This window comes from Anguilla anguilla, chromosome 1 (genome assembly GCF_013347855.1).
Source record: "Anguilla anguilla isolate fAngAng1 chromosome 1, fAngAng1.pri, whole genome shotgun sequence".
NCBI lineage: Eukaryota > Metazoa > Chordata > Actinopteri > Anguilliformes > Anguillidae > Anguilla > Anguilla anguilla.
In genome coordinates, this window is record NC_049201.1 from 74,217,607 (window position 1) to 74,227,801 (window position 10,195).

Sequence of the window (10,195 nt, forward strand, 5' to 3'; positions counted from 1 at the left end):
GCCCAGGGCGGGGTTTGAACTGGCAACCCTCTGACTGCCAGACAATCGGTCTTACCTCCTGAGCTATGTCGCCCCGACATAATATAGGGCGCTACATCATACTACAGATTCACCAGTCAATCAGCTCTGGATTCTTCACCTCAAAATTTCTTCCTCCCTTCTGTTGAGGCTGAAACATTCCAATTTGACGCATATTCTGAAAATTAATTAAGTGGTGTGACCAAGTACAACACAGTTGCAATGGCAATTAGGCACAGGAAACTTACCATCAGAGTGAAGTAGTCACCGTGAAGTTTCTACGAGCACACTATGCCACGATGGAAAAGAAAATCCAGGAAAGAAAAACAGTTGAAATATATCAGTCTGGAAAGGGTTACAAAGCCCTTTCTAAGTCTCTGGGACTTAGTGAGAGCCATTCTCCAAATGGAGAATACTTGGAACAGTGGTGAAACTTCCCTGGAATGGCCAAAGTGCCAAAAATTCTCCAAGGGCACAACAGCAACTCATCGAGGAAGTGATCTCCAAGCCTTTTGCAATAATGTTCTATGGCCAGATGAGTCAAAAGTATAACTTTTTGGATGACATGGGACCCATTATGTCTAAGAATAAAGTCTGTTACACAGCAATGTTGAAGACTGATATCAAATTATAGGAGGTGTTTGGCTGCAATCATTACTGCTAAAGGTGGTGGAACCAGTTTGGTTTAAGGGGGCACTTATGTTTTCACATGGGTGTTTGCCAACTTTTTTCATTAAATAAATGAAAATGATAAAAATGTATTTTGTGTTTACTTAGTTTCCTTTTGTCTAATATTACATTTTATCTAAAGATTTTAAACCATTCAATGTGACAAATATGCAATAATACAGGAAATCAGGAATGGGGGAAATACGGTATTCACAGCGCTGTACATGACCTGGCAAGCTATTCAACACAGCAACTAAAAATACTTCTGGTGTCTGTGTAGGATATATCTATTGCACAGTTACATTCATTAATTAAAATAGTCTGGACCTGAATATTCATTATGTATGAATGAACAAGCCAGCTAAACAAAGCTTGATCCATCCGTTACTTCAACAGTGTAGTATGCGTGTCATGCCCACCAGGACGCACAGCAGAAATGCTTAGCACCAAGTTCATGTTTAGATTGACTTACGGACTTGTGATGTCAATGTTATTTATTTGTCTAAAAAAGACATGACATGATACCTTTCCCATAATACCTTTTTCAAGGTATTTTTTCTCAATAGATCTTTTTAAAATTTTGTCTCAGGCAGCTCAGCCAGCATGAGGCAATCTAACACTTCAAACTGTATTACTTAAATGACAAATCAAATAATGGAGTAAACAATTGTGAATTTGAAATGTACACATTGCTTAAAAGTTAATTAAGCAATGTGCAGTTTGTCAACTGGGGAGCACTCGCAACTGATGTTCTTCAAATCAGAAGCAGATACATGCTCAAGTAAATGGAAAACACATAACTAGCAAAATCATAATTCATACGATCATTTTCTGTTAGTTTAGAATTTTAATTAAAGCATTCGTTTTGAATTTGATAGATCCCAAGCCGCCATTTTCATGGAGCGCTTATCAATGGTGTAGTATTTTACATATCAAGAGTACCATGTATTGATCCTAAGTTGTTATTTTTGGGTGGCTTTTGGGGAATGGTCCAATTCACAGCGTTCATCAAAATCAGCGAAGCCAAAAATATTTTAATAATTTAATGTGTATGTGATCATCTGACCAACTTACTTTCTCACTGGGTTATCTATATGGTTCCTGACTTCCGCCGTCACGCCAATTCCCGTGTAGACACCCATTCGTTGTTCCAAAAACAATTTATTTCTCTCTTTAAAATATTCAGATAAAATACCGAGCATGCTCAAAACAAACAACGATAGTAAACGCAAAACTAGCTACCTCTTAAATTGAGCAGCTAGTTAACGTTGAAAGATTTCAAAGCAAGAAGGTTGTTACCTGTATCAGATAAGCATTTGTCCAACAATAATGGTCGAAGAATTTTAAGACACAATCTTGGCCAATCAACTATTATGGTCTGAGTTTTTCTTTGTCCGGCTACCCACTGGAATCAATCGTTTACGAATACTTTTCTTTATTTTTTTAAATAGTAATTTGTGTACCAACGGTTGCCAAGCGATAATTGCATTGATATAAACAAGAAAACAGGCAGCTGGCCGCCTGGCTTCTTATCAGAATATTGTTATTCTTTCTATTCATCTCTTTAGCAAAACAGAGTGATGCACGAACGTTTACAGTTACTACAACGTCTATTTTAATCACATGAAATTACGCAATCGTCAGTGTGACGAAGACAGTTCGTTCAGTGACAAATTATTCCAATCGGCAGCAGCCCCTGGGCCCAGTTTCTTTAATTACAACAATGGAGACTAAATTTGCATACAGCCAGCCAGATGTGTTAAAAATCAAAGATAAAAAGATTAAAAACCATGATTTACTAAACTGACAGGTTGTTTAAACAATTTGCTTTTCTTTCCTGCGATTAAATACTTCGGTTTAGCCAAAATGAGTTTTAACGGATGACAGTGTTATATTTCTCCCATTGACATGGTTCTTTAAAACATTCTAAACATTTGAAAATTGACATTGTATAGGAATGATGGGGAATAAAAAGAGTTCCAAGAGGTGTGTAGATGGGAGAAGTTGATTACAGGTCTTGGCTCAGCAATTAACAAGCAAAATCCATGTCGATGGTCCAGTTCTCACCAGTATGCAGAATAGCAAGCAAAATGCATTTTCAAGTCCATGTGGAAGAAAAGGTAAAACATGAGATTTTTTCCCATCAAAACCAAATGACCATCATTAAAAAATGGCCAACTGTCCAACCAAATGACCATTAAAATGGCTTCAAAAAAACATTAGTCCATAGTCCATAAAATTTAAAATGACATTTAAAAAAAGATTTAAATAATTTTCAAATATTACAATCCTTTTTTTAAATTCATAATTCTCCTTCAAACTAAGCCCACTGAATCACACATTTACTGGATATACATTTTCTCACATGGAGCATAATACCATTTCAAATCCAACAGAACCTTAATTTTACAGAGCAGGTCTCTCCATCTTGCTTAAAAATGGTAATTTCCATTGCAGACTGAAAGTATTTAGGGCCCCTGTGACATCCTACTACAGAAATGGTGAAATACACTTTTTTTAATCTTAAAAGCAAGGAAAAAAAATTAAATGATCCAAGCATTATAAAATCTGGAAGCTATTTACCCCTAACCCACACACACACCTCTAATAATACAAAACAAAAAAACACACACACACAATAATCATGATTAAAATAAAAATATAAATCAACCAAAATATGAAAAAAAATGTTGAACTCCCTCTCTCTACATGGGCATAGTAGGCTTCTCTGTGTTTATTTACATTTCCAATTACATTGTTAGAAATTTGTTCTATTCATCAGTCACTGAATTTGTCACTTTGAAAAGCACACCCCACCCCAACACTTACAAAAATGGCACAAATTGAGGCCGACGGTGAAACCTAACCCACCAATCTTATCCAAGTACAACCACTCCAAATGACCAACTCACTCCAAAAAAAAGTCTAAGAACCCTTTCCTTAGTCCTTTAAAAAAAAAAAAATCTGCATCAGGTCCCAACCCTCTTTAAAAAACTTCTTTAGATGTACATCAAAATCCTGGATCACTCTGTAACATCTGCACAGCCCAACCAATCTCTCCCGAACACCGACCTAAGGGTAAGTTATCTCCGAAACCCAAACCGCTGCCCCGTTCTTTTCTTTTTTTTTTTTTCCTTTTTCTTTTGTTTTTTTTTTTTTTGAACCCCTGTCCATACGCGGAATTAAAACCCCCCGGTGAAATTATCTCTTGCCGCCCTCGGCTGCGGCGCTCTCCTCGGCGTGTGTCTGGCGGTGCGCCTTCAGGTTGCTCTCCCTGCCGAAGCTCTTGCCGCAGGTGGGGCAGGAGTGGCGCCCGGCGCAGTGGGCGCGGGCCGCGTGCGCCTCCAGCTGCTCGGGCCGGGCGAAGCTCTCCTCGCACTCCCCGCAGGGGTGGGCCTTGCGGGGCGGGGGCGGTGCCGCCGCCCGGCTGTGCTTCTCCTTCTTGTGGGCCCGGAGCTGGGCCGCCGCCGGGAAGGAGAGCTCGCAGTCGGGGCAGGGGTGCTGGCGGGCGGGCGGCTTCTTCTCCTCCGCCTGCTGGTCCTGGCTCGGCTCGGCCTGGGGCTCCTGCGCGGATTTGGCAGGGCGGCCCCGTTTGGCTTTGACCTTCTCCTCCGCCGGACCGTCGGGCTCCGCGTGGTTTTTCACCCCGGGCTCCTCCGCCCCCTCCCCCTCTCCCTCTCCCTTCTTCCTCCGCTTCCCTTTCTTCTCGCCGTCCGCCGCCGCCGCCGCCGCTGCCGCCGCCACAGCCTCCTCGGACTTGGGGGGCCGGCCGCGCCTCTTGGCGGGGGCGGGGCCGCTGCCGTTGCAGTGGCGGTCGCCGGCGTGGTTCTCCTGGTGCTGCAGGAGCTCGGCCTCCGTCTCGAAGCCCCTGCCGCACTTGCCGCAGCGGTGGGTCTTGGTCGCGTCGTCCGCCCCCTCCTGCTCCGGCTCGGGGCGCGGCGGGTGCTGCATCAGGCGGTGGCTGCGCAGCAGGGCGGGGCCCCGGAAGGTCTCCCCGCAGTCCTTGCACACAAACTGCCGCTCGGGACACACCTGTCGCCGGTGGGACGTCAGCTGTGCGACGGCGGAGGACAAAGACAGGAGCGAGCGACAGAAGATCAATACGAGCACACAGGCACAGAGCTCATACACCTCTCGCACGGTCACACTATGGTGCGCTATACGGTGTGTGTGCTAAAGCAAGGCAAGACTGCCACATTACCAGTACAAAATACAGATAAATGAACCAAACGTGTTATATGGAACTGTCTGCATAAGATGGCAGAAGTAATATTTGAAAGTATGTCATTACCATTAGAACAACATGTCTATATAATGCCAATCATGCACTTATGTTGTGCTGCTTTAGGCATGCTTCATCAGAAAATAATGATCCCTTTCATGTCTGTGTCATTTATAAGCTCTTAGGCACCATCATCAATGTATATAACTAACAGAAAGTGACCCTTGATCCCAGTGTTTAATGTACAATATAATCACAGAATAATTATAATAACTATGAAAAATGGGTCAAAAAAAAAAAATCAAAGTTATCTTTTAAGTACCTTCCTCAAGGGCACACTACCAATGTGCCCCCTTGGAATCGAACCTGCAATCCCCAGGTTACAAGCCCAATTTCCTAACCGTCATATTCCACTGCCACCCGAAAAAAAATTTAAAGCACAGACAAAAAAGAAACGCATCACATTGGGTTTTTGAAAGTAGCCAGTGTTTCACCGCAGTCAGCTTGAACCTGTTTGAACTGGCTGTAGTGTGAAGAGAGTCATAAACCATGGAAACAGGTGGTCATGGTATGCCCCTCCCTCGCTCTGCCACCCCTCCCCCAAGCCCGGCTCACCTCGGAGAAGGTGCGAAAGCTCTCCTGGCAGTGGGGGCACTTGAAGGGCTTGTCCTCCTTGTTATGGGAGGCCTGGTGTTGCGTGAGCTCCTCGGAGGACGGGAAGGTGCGATCGCACACGTAGCAGGTGAAAAGCGTGTCGCACTGCCCGGCAACAGAACACAAGAGCGTCAGAGGACAACAGCAATCACAGCCACCTGGTGTGTTCAACTCACGAGGATTCAGTTACAATGTACCAAAAAAAAAAAAAAAAGTCTGAAACCCAAGAAGTAAACGCGGCTCAAGTTTTATTTCGGTTTCTTGGCGCAGCGTGCCCACGCACAAAATGACAATCACGCCGCATCAGGTGGAACGACGTGACACGAATGGCGGAAATTTTTTTTGCCCTTTTGTCCCCCGAAACTCAAGACAAGTTCCAGAAAGCCGACCAGATCGTCCTGGCGACCCAGGTGGTTCAGCATTACATCACAGTCAGAGCTCTTCTGTGAGCATACAGACTGCATACTTTAATGAGGGACGACACCCGTGGCAACCACTTGACGGTCATATGACCAGTCACACTGCCACTTACTCCACAAGCACATTACTATAAAATAACCATGTTCTCTTCTGATAACACACAACTGATGCAATTATTAAAAAGGTCCAGCGGACATTACTCACTTTTCAAATACAGTTTCCAACCTATTGCACAGCCTGCACTCAGTGGAAAAAAACCAGTGACATTACGCAGGAAAGGCTGAATTCTGGTGAGTGTATTTGAACATGAGGACCTGCAGCCAGTATTAAATACTTTCCCACAACTCGATCAGTAACACATCAGTACTGGGAAGATTCTGGGGAGAAAACCAACTGCAGTAGAACGGTGACTATTCGGTTTTCGAGGCGTTGTCACGGATACAGGCATTTACAATGCATTACATTACATTTCAATCACTTAGCAGATGTCCTTATCCAGAGAGACAGATGTGGATAGCATCAGTGACCATGTTTACATGGACACCGTATTCCAGATGATGATCCTTATGTTTAGGGTCATGAGGAAAATGCTCCGACTTCACAATATGAAAATGCATGGCATAAATAATTTATTATGATCATTATTACACACTGTATTGTGTGCAGATGTGTAACGCTCCTGCGCCGCTCTCCTGTAGTACCTGCTGGAGCTGCTGCTTGTACTCCTCACGGTGGCTCTTCTTCATGTGCCTCTCCTTGGCTTTGGAGTTGCAGAAGGTGATGAAGCACTGGAAACACTGCAGGTTCTCGTGCTGATCTGAAAGCAGAGGCGGGCGCAGGCTAACGTGAAACCCAACCATGGGAGCTACAAGGCTGGAAACAAGCTGGAAGACAGGTGCCTTCACGCTGGCCGCGGCACAAGTGAATACGAAGACACAGCTAAAGACCAAGAACTAATGTAAAACTAAAATTCACATTGTAGTTTCGGCACACATATGCAGAATCAAGACTCAGGGGATTTGTATCTTGTAAGTTTTCAATGCACTCTGGTTCACCCAGTAATTTCTTCCTTACCTCATGCTACCACTGTATTGTTAAATCCATGCCTCTGTACATTGTCTTAGCTTTATCTCATAGTAATAATACAAGTAAAACTGTAGCCTAGGTTTGAAAAGTTAAGAAGACCTGCCATCTGTGGATCCTCTAGCACGCTGAAACTGCTTGTGTCATTTAAAAAAAGTTTTTGCCTCCTTTATCATTGCGTAGACAGCTGACATACACCTTCATTAAGTGGTGATTAGTATCAGACTACAAAAAGAGGTCAATTTGTTTATTGTTATCGGTCTGTGATGTAAATACACCCTCTGATGATATATTCAACACAAACTTACCAACACAGTTAAGCCAAATATAATTTCACGAACAGAAGGGTGTTATCGGAAAAGGGGCTGTGACAAGATGGTGGCAAAAGATCTGAACTTACAAGGTTGGACGACGGATGTCGCGGGGGGCTCCTGGATTATGATAGTGGTGTAGGGATCTGCAGGGCCGTCGTTGGCCAGCTCAGTCGGAGGTGCCGTCGTCTCCTCCTCCATCGCCACCTCCTCCATTTTAATAATGTCTGGGTCCATTGTGAGTGAGAACGATCACAGCGTACACTCACTCACTATTACATCCAAGAGAAAAAAGTTCATTACTATAGCCGGAAAGAAAAAAATACGAATTTTAACAGTCAACATCATCAACGTGCATGTAAATCAGAATGGAAAGTGTATTCCGGTTTCAAAAAATTACTTTTTATCCACATTTACAAGAATTACCTCACACCGCTAGGTAGTTTACTGATTTGCATAGTTCAATTGTGTAGCGCTCATTCTAGCTAAGCAACGAGACTGTAAAATACTCAAGATTTTTAATTATGGTAATATATGGTCAGAAACAGCGGCATTTTGCTACGCATCCATGCCACAGCATTTTATTGTATTACTATAACACCGCTTACAATTCAGTTTCGAAAACATAATGACAATATTGTTTGCAGTAAGTTCCAAAACGAATGGCTGGTTAGTTAGCTGTCGGGCGGAGATGCAATGGCCCATACAGTAAATAAAAATGCTCTTTTCTGGAGAAAATTCGTATTCGGCAATAATTAGCAAAGTAACTTTTTTAAAAACGAGCAAGTTACAGAGAACCCACTCAATTCCACAGCTTACATGAATTAGTAGCATTACATCCGCAGCAAAGTCGCTAACTTCACATGAGCCAGCTAGCTAGCTAGCGGTGCGGGTTACCGATACATTCAGTCAGGCCCTGGACTCTAAGTTAGGCCTCTTTATTCGCGGCCACGAAGCGTTGCCAACTTAGCTAATCGTAGGTCTATTGAAGCCAAAACCGACTGTTGGCATAAACAGTACGCGTATAACTATTTAAACACTGCATATGCATAAACTAAAGCCTGAAGCAGTTTTGCTCATTTTTGCTAGCTAGCGACTAATACAGTCTTTATATGACTAGCGGCTAGCAAGCTACAGTCAAGTTCGAAGTGAAACTTAGCCATCAGAGCAGGGCTTCACAAAAGGGGGAAGTCTATCAAGGGACATTTTCAAGTAAAAAAACGACAAAATATCAATGTTGTCTTTTTAAAAAAGGCGCCGTTGTCCCCGCGACACATTATCTCTGTTGTATTAAGATTTGGAATACATATAGGTCAATACAAACAATAAGAAGGCTAGAGAAAAATAGCTAATTGATGACCGCCGTTTAGCTTACCCAGTGCATCCAGCGCAGTGAAGTCGAGCTTGTGAATTTGACCCCTGTCACATGGTAAGGACGAGTTTTGGCAAATCCATCAGAAAAACGGCGCTACAATATAGCTATCCTGGCTTCAATGCGTGTTTCCGGCAAAATAACAAGTCAGGATACATTAGCTCCTAAATCAATAGCTTTTTAAAAACAATAACCATTTTTTGTTTTGAATATTTTATGAATAGTTACACATATTTTATAATTTGGCGGTAGGAAAAAGGATAACGGTAGGATAGAAAATTGTAATTTTGAAGACTTCTCAGATGTCTATTGGGAGAACTGCTACACGGTACTCTGAGGCTTCGTGGGTGGTCACGTAATGAAATCACCCTAACTGAATTATAATGTTAGATTAGAAAAGAAAAAAGAAAGCTCGTGGGAGGCGGCAGAAGCATAGTGGCGGGAGACAGATTCATTCAACATGGCAAGCGACACAACCGTGTGTGTGTGTGTGTGTCCACACAACTCTCTCTGTACACTGTTAGAAACGGAGTGCTACATTTTTGTTCTTTAAGGGGGAAAAAATCCAAATGTACCCTGAAAGTACAATATTGTTATATTTAGGTACTAATGAGTACCTTTTACAAGCAAAATGCATACAAATAAATAATGTTTCGCTGGCCAGTGACAAGTCTTTCTACCTTTTTAGACACTTTTTTGTACCTTTATTCTGAGAGTGTATTATGGTATATTAAAGAGCTAAACACAATTCGGGAAATTAATTCATTTTTATCCTTTTCTATCACTTCATGCTTACTTGTCTGTCTTACTGTAAATGTAAGATTACTAACCACTTCCATTATTAATGCATGAGCGGTTGAACAAACATTGTCATAACATGTGTACTTTCGATTTCCTCAGCTCTGTTAATATCTCTGGGGCCAGTGGAAAATTGATATAAGCTGGAGTAGAAGTGGAAAAAACTTCTGTGCGTTATTGACGTATTGGTACTTTCCAAGAATGACGCAACTCAGGTCATAAAATGATCCCTTAGGTTCAAAGAGTTGATCTCTGTGATGTATCTCTATAGCGTCCAATCTGGGCAGCTGGCTGCCTCATGCCCGTTTTGCCTTTCTGAACTGTTCTGCCCATATTTTCCTCACAGAAAACTACTTTTGTAACTGTAACCAGCTATTGTATTAACATTAGAAAGCCAAATGAATCTCACAAACTTAAGGAAACCATTTACCAAAAAATTATCATATAGTTACATTACAGGCATTTAGGAGATGCTCTTATCCAGAGTGACTTACACAGGATTTTTTACATAGGATTTCCATTGCATCCATTTATATAGCTGAATATATACTGAAGCAATGCAAATTAAGTACCTTGCGCAAGGGTACAATGGCAGTTCCTACCCAGGAATCGAACCTATGACCTTTTGGTTACAAGCCCAGTTCCTGA

At 42.4% G+C, this 10,195-nt stretch overlaps 1 protein-coding gene across 3 annotated transcripts; it reads right to left on the reverse strand.

The window, feature by feature from the left end:
- Positions 1 to 1,839: 1,839 nt before the first annotated feature.
- Positions 1,840 to 8,895, reverse strand: LOC118208249 (replication initiator 1-like). 3 transcript variants are annotated; one of them, XM_035382751.1, is made up of 5 exons: positions 8,753 to 8,895; positions 7,467 to 7,649; positions 6,685 to 6,800; positions 5,525 to 5,668; positions 1,840 to 4,740 (listed from the first exon to the last, which is right to left on the reverse strand). In XM_035382751.1, exons 2-5 carry the CDS (start codon positions 7,612 to 7,614, stop codon positions 3,889 to 3,891), a joined length of 1,260 nt encoding a protein of 419 aa, XP_035238642.1. In that variant the 5' UTR covers positions 7,615 to 7,649; positions 8,753 to 8,895; the 3' UTR covers positions 1,840 to 3,888. The 3 variants fall into 3 exon arrangements, with proteins under 3 accessions (XP_035238642.1, XP_035238633.1, XP_035238649.1); XM_035382742.1 differs by having other exon boundaries at positions 7,467 to 7,679; positions 8,753 to 8,883; XM_035382758.1 differs by lacking the exon at positions 8,753 to 8,895 and adding an exon at positions 8,197 to 8,746.
- Positions 8,896 to 10,195: the final 1,300 nt, after the last annotated feature.

Bases quoted from the DNA above. Each gene is read 5' to 3' on its own strand.
- LOC118208249 (XM_035382751.1), bottom strand. From the start codon at position 7,614: ATGGACCCAGACATTATTAAAATGGAGGAGGTGGCGATGGAGGAGGAG. The intron at 5,669-6,684 runs GTACTACAGGAG...GTTGCCGGGCAG, and splicing joins ACAAGCAGCAGCTCCAGCAG to TGCGACACGCTTTTCACCTG. The intron at 4,741-5,524 runs GTGAGCCGGGCT...GCCGTCGCACAG, and splicing joins GCTTTCGCACCTTCTCCGAG to CTGACGTCCCACCGGCGACA.